Below are 17,072 nucleotides of genomic sequence, written 5' to 3' on the forward strand. Positions count from 1 at the left end.
TAAAATCAATATTTAAAATCGGACTTCTTTAATTAAAATTAAAATAATCAAAACTCAATTACTCATATTTGAAGATCACGAAAAGACGATTTACATTTTTATTGAGAAAAATTCGACTTTCTTTAATTTCGAAATTGTGTTATTGTGTCTTCGGTGATATAGAAAATTTTTTTGGGGACATATGATTTCTGAGAATTATTTGGTATGAACTGATATTATTTGGGAACATGTCCCCAAAGTAATACGAGAAAACACTTTCGGGGACATATTATATTCATATTACATAATTTTTTACCAAATTAATAAGAGTAAATCGCCATGCAATAGACGATTTTTTTCCCATATTTACATTGTCTCTATATTGTATTTTTATGTCTTTGGTGGTCTAATAACGCAATTTTATTATATTGAATTTAATTTAATTATATTGAATTTTTTGCTTACCATTCCAACTAGTTTCCAATGATCGTTGAAACACAGGTACCTTTGTGTTTCCTTCGCATACAGAGCTATTTTGAAATTGTCGTTCACAAAATCCGGGCGGCCGAGTATTGTTATATTTTCTGAAAAAGACAAAAAATAAAACAAAAAATTAAAGTAAAAATTTGAGAAAAGAATTGAAACCAAGACTTTAGATAAGAGAGTTACCAAACTAAACAAAAACTTTAGATACAACGTTACCAAACTTTAAGGTAGATTTTATGTTGTCATTGTAATGTGTCTACATTTCTAAATATTAACATATTTTCTAAATATTGACAATAAAATGTCAGTTTTACCCATTTCCCAAAATGGTTTTGCTAATTTTTATACCAGCTTGCAAGGAGTAAATAACAAAGAGGAAAAATTTACCATTGCGTATCAAATAGTTCACATTCTTAATTTTTCATATTTGAGAATTTTATGGCCTGAGGCATTATTTCTATGGTCCTGTAGTAAGTTTCACCTTATTTTAACCTAACCTATTATCATCGTCAGTAGGATTCATTTCTTTGACCACTTCATAATTTATGTGATCGTCATTTATGCTGTCTAATTTACTTCTTCAGGGGTTATTCATAAATTTTTGAAAAATTACTATTTAATAACTCTATTAATATATAAAATTTATAACTTTTATATGCAAATATCACTCACAAAGATTATGACATTGAAGAGCAAAAAATGCTGCAAGAGGTTTTCTTTGGGGTTCTAGCGTTTGGGTTAACCAAACTTAAAACCAGCAGACCTAAGACCCTAGGAATTAATTCAAACAAAACTGAGCATAGGCCATGGCCAGAAACAGAACAGACCGCAAGTAATTAAATTGTAAAATGTAAATTTACTTTTAAGTTAACATGCATTAAAAACACCAATCTTGGGGAGGCAGAAAAAACAACCATGGCATAGAAAAAACGAAACGAAACCACCAAACTAAAGATGTCTCTGGCACATTGATGTTATGGAAGATGAAAACCTGATACTCTTGTAATACATCGAGTAGAAATCGATGACAACAACTACTACAATTTAATTTGGCTTTCAATAGTTTATTGATCTCTCATAGATCACCAAGTAACCAAGTTAGTCAATCAGTCAGTCAGCCAGCCATATACCCCTGCACTGAGTCAGTTACCCATAGAAACATTTGGTATGTAAAGATCAACTGAGCGAGCATCTCTGTTTTTTTTTTGTTTGGAAGGACAGAGTTCCTCTGCTCCATCCCTACGTCCCTCTTAAATGGCCATATTACTTACACTTATTCACTCAGAAGAAAAAAAAGAGACATGGCAAGAGCTTCAATTTTGCTAAATGGAAGATAAATATTTGTGTTTTTGAAACTGTAGAAATATGCAAATAATTCCATTTTTTTCTACTTAGCCCCTAACATACATACAACGCATGCGCAACTAGTGGTGATCATTATCACAAGTCTCATGATCATGATAGGAATGCTTGGTGTCTCCAAAATATATTCACTTCACAGAGAACGCAAGTGTGTATGGACGATGGGGCCCACCAGAGTAATATGTTGTAGATATCGCCTATGCTTGCCGGCTGGGTTGGGTTGCCTCACTGACCACCCATCGATGTTGGGGCGCAAAAAAATCATTTACGCATGCGCAGTAACACTTACGCGCCCGGCTCGCGTTTTTAACAAGTAATGGGTGGACAGACACATTGGACAACAAATTGTATAGTCAAGCGTCTGTCCGCATACGACCAGAGATACTGGCTTTAGGTTTGGTTTGTTTTATTTTTTTTTTCGATAGCATCAGTAGGCGCGCAACTAGTAAATACCGATGTTGCTGATAATGATGATGATCACTTTGAAGATTGTCATGGATGCCTGGTGTTGTCAATGCTAGTCTCATGATGATGACGGCTGTCTTTTGTGTATGATATGGTGTTGTTGTTGTTGTTGTTGTTAACTTTGGCCCGTTTGCTAGTTGGTTATTGGTCTTAAATAAATAAATAAATACTATAACATGCTGTAGCGGCACACCAGATTCAGCAACCATAATTCATATTTAAATAAAACACATCAACATGCTTTTGAGATAGCCAAAGCCAAAACATTAAAGAAACAAACTGAAATATTGACAGTTGGCAGCTTACAACATATGGGCTATACAGTAGAAAACCGAAAATAATGATCGTAGGATACGAAAGAGATGATATATTTTTTCTATTGAATTTAAAAAAGAGTATCAATGTTAAAAACTTATTTAATAAAATAGTTTTTGATTATATATGCTTAGCATTATATATTTAGCCATCCTACCGTATGATTGATATTAATAGAATATATTGGAAATGTTATAACGTATACGCCTACGGGCTAGCAAATAGAAAAGTGAGAGATATTTTATTAAATTATCTTAGATTAAATTAAGTTAACTAAATTTTAATAAATAACATAAAAATAAATAAAGTAAATAAATTTATGTAGAAATAAATATCAATATATTAAGTGATGTTTAATATTAATAGAACAAAAATTGAAAATGTTATGTTACATTGTAGAATATAAACATGCTGATTTTTTATGAAGCAAATTTACTTAGATAAATTATATAAAGTGAAATAAAATAAATTATATAAAAAATTATCAATTATATAAAATTAACCTATATCGTATAAATCGAAATTAAAAAAATATGTATATTGAGTTAAACGTAAATAAATTAAATTGGAAAATTTATTACGTATACGCCTAAGGGTTATTAAATTGACAAGTAGGAGATGTTTTACTTAAAAAATTTATTTAGATTATAATTAAATAATTAATTGAATTTAAATAAATAAAATCAAACTAAAATAAACTATGGGATAGCAACATTGTATTTGACTAAATTAAATAAATTGAATTTAAATACATAAAATTAATGTGAATAAAATCAAGATAAAAAAATTAATTTGTATTGAACTAAATATAAATAGATGAAATGATGGTTGACATTAATAAAAAAAAAAACAAGTAAGGAAAGTCTAAAGTCGGGCGGGGCCGACTATATTATACCCTGCACCACTTTGTAGATCTAAATTTTCGATACCATGAAGGTTTGTCCCAAATACATACATTTAAATATCACTCGATTTGGACAGAATTTGATAGACTTTTACAAAATCTATAGACTCAAAATTTAAGTCGGCTAATCCACTAGGGTGGAACACAATTTTAGTAAAAAAAATATGGGAAACATTTAAATCTGAAGCAATTTTAAGGAAACTTGGCAAAAGTTTATTTATGATTTATCGCTCGATATATATGTATTAGAAGTTTAGGAAAATTAGAGTAAGTTTTACAACTTTTCGACTAAGCAGTGGCGATTTTACAAGGAAAATGTTGGTATTTTAACCATTTTTGTCGAAATCAGAAAAACATATATATGGGAGCTATATCTAAATCTGAACCGATTTCAACCAAATTTGGCACGCATAGCTACAAGGCTAATTATACTCCCTGTGCAAAATTTCAACTAAATCGGAGTTAAAAATTGGCCTCTGTGGTCATATGAGTGTAAATCGGGCGAAAGCTATATATGGGAGATATATCCAAATCTGAACCGATTTCAACCAAATTTGGCACGCATAGTTACAATGCTAATTCTACTCCCTATGCAAAATTCAACTAAATCGGAGCAAAAAATTGGCCTCTGTGGGCAAATGAGTGTAAATCGGGCGAAAGCTATATATGGGAGCTATATCTAAATCTGAACTGATTTGGCTGATATTTTGCAAGTTTATCGAGACTCATAAAATATTCGGATGTACGGCATTTGAAGAAGATCGGTTGATATACACGCCAATTATGACCAGATCGGTGAAAAATATATATGGCAGCTATATCTAAATCTGAACCGATTTTCTCCAAAATCAATAGGGATCGTCTTTGAGCCGAGGCAAGACCCTATACCAAATTTTAGGACAGTCGGACTAAAACTGCGAGCTTTACTTTGCACACAAAAATACATCAACAGACAGGCAGACAGACGGACGGACAGACAGAATTTAATTCTAAGCCGATCCGTATACTAAAAGGTTGGTCTATGATTACTCCTTCTTGGCGTTACATACAAATGCACAAACTTATTATACCCTGTACCACAGTAGTGGTGAAGGGTATAAAAACAAGTATAAACGGCCGTAAGTTCGGCCAGGTCGAATCTTATGTACCCTCCACCATAGATTGGGTAGAAACTTCTACGAAATCGAATTACTTGGGTTGTGGTATCTTAAATCGTTTTCTAAATTGTGAGTTAGTCCATACGTGGTATACATTAGACAAAAAAAGTATGTGTAGGTAAGTCTACAAATAATTACGAATCGATATGGACTTTTGCACGGTACGTAGGGAGCCAGAATTGAAATATGGGGGTCGCTTATATGGGGGCTATATAGAATTATTGATATGGATCTGAGGTCTATATATAACTATAGACCGATATGGACCTAGTTAGGCATGGTTGTTAACGGCCATATACTAGTACAATGTACAAAATTTCAACTGACTCTGATGAAATTTGCTCCTCCAAGAGGCTCCAAAACCAAATCTCGGGATCGGTTTATATGGGGGCTATATGTGATTATGGACTGATATGGACCACTTTTGGCATGGTTGTTAAATATCATATTCATATCATATATTCATATCATATCATATCATATTCAGCGATGAGGCTCATTTCTGGTTGAATGGCTACGTAAATAAGCAAAATTGCCGCATTTGGAGTGAAGAGCAACCAGAAGCCGTTCAAGAACTGCCCATGCATCCCGAAAAATGCACTGTTTGGTGTGGTTTGTACGCTGGTGGAATCATTGGACCGTATTTTTTCAAAGATGCTGTTGGACGCAACGTTACGGTGAATGGCGATCGCTATCGTTCGATGCTAACAAACTTTTTGTTGCCAAAAATGGAAGAACTGAACTTGGTTGACATGTGGTTTCAACAAGATGGCGCTACATGCCACACAGCTCGCGATGCTATGGCCATTTTGAGGGAAAACTTCGGAGAACAATTCATCTCAAGAAATGGACCGGTAAGTTGGCCACCAAGATCATGCGATTTGACGCCTTTAGACTATTTTTTGTGGGGCTACGTCAAGTCTAAAGTCTACAGAAATAAGCCAGCATCTATTCCAGCTTTGGAAGACAACATTTCCGAAGAAATTCGGGCTATTCCGGCCGAAATGCTCGAAAAAGTTGCCCAAAATTGGACTTTCCGAATGGACCACCTAAGACGCAGCCGCGGTCAACATTTAAATGAAATTATCTTCAAAAAGTAAATGTCATGGACCAATCTAACGTTTCAAATAAAGAACCGATGAGATTTTGCAATTTTTATGCGTTTTTTTAAAAAAAAAAGTTATCAAGCTCTTAACAAATCACCCTTTACTACTACCACGTACAAAATTTCAACCAGATCGGATAAATTTTGCTTCTCCAAAAGGCACCGGAGGTCAAATCTGGGCATCGGTTTATATGGGTGCTATATATAATTATGGACTGATATGAACCAATTCCTGCATGGTTGTTGGATATCATATACTAACATCACGTACCAAATTTCAACCGAATCGGATGAATTTTGCTCTTCCAAGGGGCTCCGGAGGACAAATCTGGGGATCGGTTTATATGGGGGCTATATATAATTATGGGCCGATGTGAACCAATTTTTGCATGGTCATTAGAGAACATATACTAACACCATATACCAAATTTCAGACGGATCGGATGAAATTTGGTTCTCTTAGAGGCTCCGCAAGCCAAATCGGGGGATTGGTTTATATGGGGGCTATATGTAATTATGGACCGATATGGACCAATTTTTGCATGGTTGTTAGAGACCATATACTAACACCATGTACCAAATTTCAGCCGGATCGGATGAAATTTGCTTCTTTTAGAGGCCTCGCAAGCCAAATTTGGGGATCCGTTTATATGGGGGCTATACGTAAAAGTGGACCGATATGGCCCATTTACAATACCATCTGACCTACATCAATAACAACTACTTGTGCCAAGTTTCAAGTCGATAGTTTGTTTCGTGATTTCAGCAGACGGACGGACATGCTCAGATCGACTCAGAATTTCACCACGACCCAGAATATATATAGTTTATGGGGTGTTAGAGCAATATTTCGATGTGTTACAAACGGAATGACAAAGTTAATATACCCCCCATCATATGGTGGAGGGTATAATAATGAAATTAATATTAATTATTGGCATAGAGGGTCCAAATGTAAAATGGCAATATTACCTTAATTAATTTTCTATAGAGTCCTAAGGTAAAATTACCAATTAACTTTTTTTTTCAAGATTTATTAAACTTTTATTATTTATTCTCATAAAAAAACATTTAAATCATTCCATTTCTGTACTACAAAATTAAAAATAATAACTAAATATATTTTCTAAAAGAAGTAAAAAATTCCACATAAATTGACGATTGATTGATTTATAATAACAGAGAAAATCATTAACAATGTGCAGGGTGTCGTATGAGCAACATCATGTCGTATACGTTGCCGTATTAGTAATATAAATAAAATTATTCAAATTGTTATTACTTATACGCAAAGAGGATCCAAATATTAAATTGCTCTACAGAGACCCTTAGTACAAACTCCCCATTAACTCTTTAAGATTTACTCTTTAACTCTTTACTCTTTAACTCTTTAAGATTTTTTGGGATGTCCCGATTTAAATTTATAAGAAATTGTGTGTGTTATTTTGGCTCTGATAATTTTGTTTTGTAGTATTTTTGGGCATTCACTGATTGTTATTAAATAAATTAAAAAATACGATATTTTCCAAATAAAAATTTGAAATTTTAATCATAATGAAAAATTAAGTTTTTTTTTAAAGTTTACTAATTGTTTAATTAATAAAAATTATTTGTATTTTTTTAATTTCTAAATTTATTTTTATTTATTATTATTTTATTAATCCCTTTAATATTTTTTTATTCTACTCTTCCCAATTTCCTAGCCTAAGACTGTAATGTGTCAAACCATGTCTTAGCAAATTAACTAACAGAGCTTCTATGTCATGTAAGTAAATATCAAAGTATCGCTCACAGCAAGTACTCTGGTAAATCTTCATAATACTATTATTCAATAGATGGAAAAAAGCGATAGAGCTCTCAATATCCATGTGCACGTTCGTCTGTTTGTCTGTATGTCCGTCTGTTTGTCAATATGCCTATCACATATAGTGGAGAAAATCCATCGATGATATGTGTCATGGTGTTGAGTTGACAATCTTGCAAATTGCTGCTAACAAATTGGCCTCAAGCTAAGTAAACGAACGTTAGATATTTATAAGAGATTGTGTGTTAGGATATTGTAAATAAACACACACACACAAACAAACACATGGATCTTAACATATTTACTAATACACATATATGTAATGATTTTAAATATCCGTATTATTTATTCCTGTTGAGGTATTTGTGTTGTTTACTTATTACATTGACTTATCAATGCAATAGAAAATCTTTCAATCTTATCTGAGTCTTAATCTTCGATTGATTTTTTTTTATTTTACTTAACAAATTGAAAATTGACGTTATAGTATTTAATGAATCATATTACAAGTGTTGACATATATTTTTGTAGGAAGTTTATGATGATATGATGATGGTGGCATTGAAATTGTTTTAGGAAATTTAATAGAGTTGTGCATATATTAGCATTGTAAAAAAATAATAAAAAAAATGCTATCAGGAAATTTTATAAATTGGGGAATCAAGCTATGTTTGAAGGGCTATGATTTTAATGTGGGAAATATATTCACAATATTCTTAGAAAATATAAAGATTAATTAAATTAGTATATTATTCCTGGAAAATTTTTAAATTAGGATATTCTTCCTGGAACATGTTCAAAGAAATAAAGAAATTCCTTTTATATAAAAGTTGTTTTGAATTTTTCATAATAAATAACAAATGAATTGATAATTGAAAAATGTTTTCACAACTAATCTGCTTAAAGTACCCTTTACAAAGGCATTCGTAAGTCTATTATGTGTGCAATAGCTTTTGGCTTGATTATAAAAATTATTAAACTATGGTATTTGTACTGAAAATTTTCCTCAATGGCCCTTGGCATTATGCTCAAAGAAATGAAGAAATTTTTTACATACGCTGAAACAAAACTAGCACCAATATTTTTTCAATCTAAATCTGGAATTTGAAAAATTATTCAATTAAAAATTTCATTGTTTTAATTATATTTTTTTTAATCAAAATAAAGTTCTATCAAAAACAGTATCAATTAAATTTTTAATTGAAACCACTAATTATACCCTGCGCCACACTGTGGAACAGGGTATTATAAGTTAGTGCATATGTTTGCAACACCCAGAAGGAGAGGAGATAGACACATGGTGTCTTTGGCAAAAATGCTCAGGGTGGGCTCCTGAGTCGATATAGCCATGTCCGTCTGTCCGTCCCTTGACCCAATTTTTCCCCTGACCAAATTTTGACCGTATCACCCTTTAATCTGATCTTTTTAAAACACTAGTTAATGCCGATGTGTGCAATTGATCGTCTGTAAATACACGATCGTCAAATGTTGTCACTTTAATCTTATGTTTTTAGTCTGCTTTTCACTTTAAGCTTCGCGGTAGCTGTTTTCGGATACTTTTCCATGGCTTCTCAAAAACTGAAGTGTGTCCACAATTTTTTACGATACCAATCGAAAGAGAAGTGTAAAAACAGAGGGATCACTGACCGATATTGATTGCATCCGCAAACATTTCAGTTTCCCCACGAGGTATGCACCTAGGTTAGGTTATGTGGCAGCCCGATGTATCAGGCTCACTTAGACTATTCACTCCTTTGTGATACCACATTGGCGAACTTCTCCCTTATCACTGAGTACTGCCCGATTCCATGTTAAGCTCAATGACAAGGGACCTCCGTTTTATAGCCGAGTCCGAACGGCGTTCGACATTGCATTGAGACCACTTAGAGAAGCTTTGAAACCCTCAGAAATGTCACCAGCATTACTGAGGTGGGATAATCCAGCGCTGAAAAACTTTTTGGAGTTCGGTCGAAGCAGGAATCGAACCCACGACCTTGTGTCTGCAAGGCGGGCATGCTAACCATTGCACCACGGTGGCTCCCTAGCGGACCACACTCCTATTTACTAATTGCAATTTTTTATACCCTCCACCATAGGATGGGGGTATATTAACTTTGTCATTCCCTTTGTAACACATCGAAATATTGCTCTAAGACCCCATACAGTATATATATTCTGGGTCGTGGTGAAATTCTGAGTCGATCTGAACATGTCCGTCCGTCCGTCTGTTGAAATCACGCTAACTTCCGAACGAAACAAGGTATCGACTTGAAACTTGGCACAAGTAGTTGTTATTGATGTAGGTCGGATGTTATTGCAAATGGGCCATATCGGTCCACTTTTACGTATAGCCCCCATATAAACGGACCCCCAAATTTGGCTTGCGATTGTTCTAAGAGAAGCAAATTTCATCCGATCCGTCTGAAATTTGGTACATGGTGTTAGTATATGGTCTCTAATAACCATGCAAAAATTGGTCCACATCGGTCCATAATAATATATAGCCCCCATATAAACCGATCCCCCGATTTGGCTTGCGGAGCCTCTAAGAGAAGCGAATTTCATCCGATCCGGTAGAAATTTGGTACTTGGTGTTGGTATATGTTCTCTAATGACCATACAGAAATTGGTCCACATCGACCCATAAATATATATAGCCCCCATATAAGCCGATCCCCAGATTTGACCTCCGGAGCCTCTTAGAGGAGCAAAATTCATCCGAGCCGGTTTAAATTTGGTACATGGTGTTAGTATATGGTCTCTAACAACCATGCAAGAATTGGTCCATATCGGTCCATAATTATATATAGCCCCCATATTAATCGATCCCCAGGTTTGTCCTCCGGAGCCTCTTGGAGGAGCAAAATTCATCCGATCCGGTTGAAATTTGGAACATGGTGTTAGAATGTGGTCTCTAACAAACACGCGAGAATTGGTCCATATCGGTCCATAATTATATATAGACCCCATATAAACCGTTCCCCAGATTTGATCTCCGGAGCCTCTTGGAGGAGCAAAATTCATCCGATCCGGTTGAAATTTGCAACGTGGTGTTAGTATAAGGCCGCTAATAACCATGCCGAAATTGGTCCATATCGGTCTATAGTTATATATTGCCGATCCCCAATTACACAAAAATTGGTCCATATCGGTTCATAATCATGGTTGCCACTCGAGCCAAAAATAATCTACCAAAATTTTATTTTTATAGAAAATATTGTCAAAATGTTATTTCTATAGAAAATTTTGTCAAAATTTTATTTCTATAGAAAATTTTGACAAAATTTTATTTCTATAGAAAATTTTATTAAAATTTTTTTTCTATAGAAACATATGTTAAAATTTTATTTCTATAGAAAATTTGTTCCAAATTTTATTTCTATAGAAAATTTTGTCAAAATTTTACTTCTATAGAAAATGTTGTCAAAATTTTATTTTGTCAAAATTTTATTTCTATAGAAATTTTAAACTTAATTATATACGTATTTAATCGGCCCTTTTGTAGTTTAATATATACCACGTATGGACTATGTGGTATATATTACGTTGTTAGGAAGTTTTAAGATACCATTTTGACAAAATTTTATTTCTATAGAAAATTTTGTTAAAATTTTATCCATTTGTTTTGTTTTGTTATTGTTGGTTTTGTTCTTTAAGCATTGTTGTTGTCTTTTATTGCAGCTTAAAACCATACATTGACTAAACTACCAGTGTAGCTTAACCAACAGAGGAAAAGAATGTTTGTCAAATTTATTTGGGCAAAGCCCTATAGACTGCAAGATGGTTGGATTATTACTATAGAAAATTTTTTCCAAATTTTATTTCTATAGAAAATTTCGTCAAAATTTTAATTCTATAGAGAATGTTGTCAAAATTTTATTTTGTCAAAATTTTATTTCTATAGAAACTTTAAACTTAATTATATACGTATTTAATAGGACCTTTTGTATTTTAATATATACCACGCATGGACTATGTGGTATATATTACGTTGTTAGGAAGTTTTAAGATACCATACCATCGGCTTCAGTAGAAGTTTCTACGCAATCCATGGTGGAGGGTACATAAGCATCGGCCTGGCCGAACTTACGGCCGTGTATACTTGTTTATGCTGAGGATTTGTGATTGTGAGCAGGTGAGAATGGAATTTTCATTACTGCCGATTTGTGAGTATCGATACCAATTTTAAGTTTCCTAAGTTTATGGAATTGATGTAAGGAAATTTTTAGCAATTCTTGTTGTCCTATAATCTTATCTTTTTGAAAAAGTAACACATGTTTATGTGTGCAATGGGTGGTCTGTAAATACACGAACTTGAATTTGTGCCATTTTTGAGTATTCTGGATCTATGGAGGTTCTCTACAAGTAAGACCTAACTTCAACTAGAACAAGGAGGCTTCTTATCATTGAGAAAAAAGAAATGAGCTCCTCTGGAATACAAGGAGGCTCCCTTATCATTGAGAAAAAAGAAATGAGCTCCTCTGGAATACACACTTCATATCTGGGAGTTTATTAACATTTTTCTTATACCCTTTCGAATCTACAAAAACTTTCTCTTCCATCCTCGTTGTTATTATCCTCATCTATCTTTTTTTTCGAAATTGCATAAAACTATTCATTTTATTTACTTTTCTTGATGATCTAGGTCACACTATCCATTGGATGAATTTAATATATTTTGTTCGTTGTTGTTTCCAACTATTAGAGGTCTGATTTTCAACGGCATTCAATTGCATTTCAGTTCAGTTCAGTTTTTGTGATTGCAACTGTCCATCATATATACGGCAACGAAAGACGTACATACTGACCGTACCATTGTCGACAAAACAATCAGTCAAACAAAACTGAACTCTTGAAAAAAAAAAAACAAAGCGGGATATTGAACCTTTAAAAAGATATTTTTGACGAGTGGAAAATTATACTCTCAAGTGGTAAACGAGGTAGTTGTAGGCTCTAGAAGCAATTTTTGCTATTCATTTGTGCTATTGCCATTGACATCGATGGCAATGTGGAATGGAACGGAACAAAAAGCGAAAATACTCGGGAAAAAAGGCTACAGTACAGTAACAACATCAGCAGTAATATTAATAACAACATCGTTTCAATACCAACATTATCAAGAGTTTTCGGTTGGTTAACCGATGGGTGGAGGGAGGCAGGGAGTTCGGGTGGATGGCTGGCACGAAATAAATGAACAGAAAAAAAAACGGCAGCTATTACGGCAGCAACATGGTCAGCACCCCATACTCGAGGTATTCTCATCCTCATTGCCACAGTCAATTATTGTACTAATAAATGAGTGAAATACTTGAAAGCCCCCACTCGAAATGCCTGGCCTGCCTGGTGGATTGATGGTTGCTGCTGCTGCTGACTCGTTCACGCGTTCAAAATCCAAGTCCAAAGCCGAGTACATCAAAAAAACCTGGCCATCTCTTCACTTCAAATATCCAAATGTGCTTAGCTAGCATGATGTTCTGTGATGTGAAGCTCTTGGCGTCAGAAATTTAGAAGCATTTATACATTGTAACAGGGGGCAAATATAACTTGAATGCTCTCATAATATTTCATATTGTGCCATTTGAGGTGGATAGATGGATGGGATGGATGCGATGGATGAATGGATGTTTGGTTGGTTTGTTGGTTGGTCGATTCGCTCAAACAGGTCTTTTAACAGGAGCACCAATAGTAATTCCCTCCAAACCACCAGCTATACGTATTCTAGCTGGACATTGGACATCATTTTTAGAAGAGTTGTTCAATTTATACTTCGTTTAGAGTTTTTAGTCCATCACTTTTATTCGGAGGATTTTTTCCGTCTGTCCCTCGGTCCATCCAACTTCTGTCGTTTGTTATTTTGAGCTTTTGTGGTATTCATAAATGCGGAACAGCAGTAAGGAATAGCATCAGCATCGCAAACCATAGAAATATCGTTGTATATTTTATTTGCAATTGAGAATGCTAGCAAATATTGTACGCACTCAATACTTTGGGCTCGTACATATATCCAAGTATATGATGACTTTTAGCCATTCTGATGGTCTCTTTTGTGGTCTTTGGGACTATGGAGTAGGAAGTAATCTTGAGGACAGTGGTTCGGAATCAAGAGTCATGAAGATAGTTTTAAGAAAAAACAAGTATATACGGCCGTAAGTTCGGCCAGGCCGAAGCTTATGTACCCTCTACCATGGATTGCGTAGAAACTTTTTCTAAACACTGCCATCCACAATCGAATTGAACCGGATCGGATGAATTTTGCTCCTCCAAGAGGCTCCGGGGTTCAAATCTGGAGAATGGTTTATATGGGGGCTATATAAAATTATGCACCGATATGGACCAATTCTGGCACGGTTGTTAGAGACAATATACTAACACCATGTTCCAAATTTCAACCGGATCGGATGAAATATGCTTCTCTTAGAGGCTTCGCAAGCCAAATCTGGGGATCTGTTTATATGGGGGCTATATATAATTGTGAACCGATGTGGACCAATTTTCGCATGGATGTTAGAGACCATATACTAACACCACGTTCCACATTTCAACCAGATCGGATGAATTTTGCTTCTCCAAAAGGCACCGGAGGTCAAATCTGGAGATCGGTTTATATGGGGGCTATATATAATTATAAACTGATATGAACCAATTCCTGCATGGTTGTTGGATTCCATATACTAACATCACGTACCAAATTTCAACCGAATCGGATGAATTTTGCTCTTCCAAGGGGCTCCGTAGGTCAAATCTGGGGATCGGTTTATATGCGGGCTATATATAATTGTAGACCGATTTCGGCCAATTTTTGCATGGGTATTTGATACCATATACTAACACTACGTACCAAATTTCAACTGAATCAGATGAATTTTGGTCTTCCAAGAGGCTCCGGAGGTCAAATCTGGTGATCGGTTTATATGGGGGCTATATATAATTATGCACAGATGTGGACCAATTTTTGCATAGTTGTTAGAGACCATATACACACACCATGTACCAAATTTCAGCCGGATTGGATGAAGTATGCTTCTCTTAGAGGCTCCACAAGCCAAATCGGGGGATCGGTTTATATGGGGACTATATATAATTATGGACCGATGTGGACCAATTTTTGCATGGTTGTTAGAGACCATACACCAACACCATATACCAAATTTCAGCCGGATCGGATGAAGTATGCCTCTCTTAGACGCTCCGCAAGCCAAATCTGAGGGTCCCTTATATGGGGGCTATACGTAAAAGTGGACCGATATGGCCCATTTGCAATACCATCCGACCTACATCAATAACAACTACTTGTGCCAAGTTTCAAGTCGATAGCTTGTTTCATTCGGAAGTTAGCGGGAGCCACCGTGGTGCAATGGTTAGCATGCCCGCCTTGCATACACAATGTTGTGGGTTCGATTCCAGCTTCGACCGAACACCAAAAAAGTTATTCAGCGTTGGATTATCCCACCTCAGTAATGCTGGTAATATTTCTGAGGGTTTCAAAGCTTCTCTAAGTGGTTTCACTGCAATGTGGAACGCCGTTCCGACTCGGCTATAAAAAGGAGGTCCCTTGTCATTGAGCTTAACATGGAATCGGTCAGCACTCAGTGATAAGAGAGAAGTTCACCAATGTGGTATCACAATGGACTGGATAGTCTAAGTGAGCCTGATATATCGGGCTGCCACCTAACCTAACCTAACATGATTTCAACAGACGGGCGGACATGCTTAGATCGACTCAGAATTTCACCACGACCCAGAATATACTTTATGGGGTCTTAGAGCGATATTTCGATGTGTTACAAACGGAATGACAAAGTTAATATACCCCCATCCTATGGTGGAGGGTATAACAATTGCTGGTATATTCTTGGAAAGAATTAGAAGAAAGAGAATGTTAAGCATTCAAGCTTCAAATTTTCTTTTAATAATTTTTTAATAAGGTTAACTGAAGACGAAAATTAATTTTGGTGATGCATATAATGGTCGAGAGTTTCAATATGTGGGACTTCAGAGGGACATGCAATTTTATTGTATCTAGGCGATATCAGCCTCTTCATCGACAATAAAGCAGCTAGAAAGGCCTTGGGTAATGTAGACCTTAGATCTAAGGTAGTCAGCAGCTGTCGTAGAGAAATTAGGGTTCAACATAATGTAACTCTTTGCTGGGTAACTGTGGAATAATGGCAAATGAAGAAGCAGATATACTGGCTAAAGAGGGCGATCTTTGCGGACGTTCTTCCTTCGCTGTCTTTATATCTCTATATGATTCTTGTCAAATATAAGGAACTATAGCGAGGACGTTGGGTTGATATGGGTCGGAAAGAACCGTAGGAATTGCTAAGTTCTGATGGCTTTTCAGCGCCAGGAATTGTGGAAGCAGAAGAGTTCGCGGATTATAAAACAAGAGAAGGTAAATCGCGCAGCATAGTCAGAGAGTTTTTATATGATATCTGCAGAGAGTTTTCTCCATCGATGGCTACCTTAACAAATGGGTCTACGTCTCTTAATAATGATCGAGTGGGTGGGATATCCTGCAGAATTTTTAGGAATGAAAAATATATCGGCACGAAGAGCGCGATGGACTGCACCCGGCTAACTTTGCAGCGACAATCTTATGTCGCTTAGGTTATGTGGCAGCCCGATGTATCAGGCTCACTTAGACTATTCAGTCCATTGTGATACCACAGTGGTGAACTTCTCTCTTATCACTGAGTGCTGCCCGATTCCATGTTAAGCTCAATGACAAGGTACCTCCTTTTTATAGCCGGGTCCGAACGGCGTTCCACATTGCAGTGAAACCACTTAGAGAAGGTCCAGAGCTAAAGGTCCAGAGCTACAATATGTGGGACTTTAGAGGGACATGCAATTTTATTGCATCTAGGCGATATCAGCTTCTTCATCGACAATAAAGCAGCTAGAAAGGCCTTGGGCAATGTAGACCTTAGATCTGAGGTAGTCAGCAGCTGTCGTAGAGAATTTAGGGTTCAGCAAAATGTAACTTTTTGCTGGGTAACTGTGGAATAATAGGAAATGAAGAAGCAGATGTATTGGCTAAGGAAGGCGATCTTTGCGGACGTTCTTCCTTCGCTGTCTTTATATCTCTATATGATTCACGTCAAATATAAGGAACTATAGCGAGGACGTTTGGTCCTTCGGAGAGTTGCGAGCAAACCAAGTTGATATGGGACGAAAAGAACCATAGGAATTGCTAAATTCTGATGGCGTTGAAAAGACAGGAATTGTGGAAGCAGAAGAGTTCGCGGATTATAAAACAAGAGAAGGTAAATCGCGCAGCATAGTCAGAGAGGTTTTATATGTTATCTACAGGGAGTTTTCTCCATCGATGGCTACCTTAACAAATGGGTTTACTTCTCTTAATAATGATCGAGTGGGTGGGATATCCTGCAGAATTTTTAGGAATGAAAAATATATCGACACGAAGAGTGCGATGGACTGCATCCGGCTAACTTTGCGGCGACAATCTTAGTTGCTGAAATGGTGGTTACTATT

The 17,072-nt window shown here is 35.6% G+C and overlaps 1 protein-coding gene across 4 annotated transcripts in view; it reads right to left on the reverse strand.

Moving 5' to 3' along the window:
* Positions 1-17,072, reverse strand: part of ths (thisbe) — a 298,573-nt gene that overhangs the window by 7,161 nt on the left and 274,340 nt on the right. For all 4 annotated transcript variants that reach the window (XM_075312366.1, XM_075312365.1, XM_075312363.1 and 1 more), the window contains one exon: positions 445-563. In XM_075312366.1, coding sequence (XP_075168481.1) covers positions 445-563 — 119 coding nt within the window. The remainder of the gene's footprint in view (positions 1-444; positions 564-17,072) is intronic.

The sequence above is a fragment of the Haematobia irritans genome, chromosome 5 (assembly GCF_050003625.1).
Source record: "Haematobia irritans isolate KBUSLIRL chromosome 5, ASM5000362v1, whole genome shotgun sequence".
Taxonomy (NCBI): Eukaryota; Metazoa; Arthropoda; class Insecta; order Diptera; family Muscidae; genus Haematobia; species Haematobia irritans.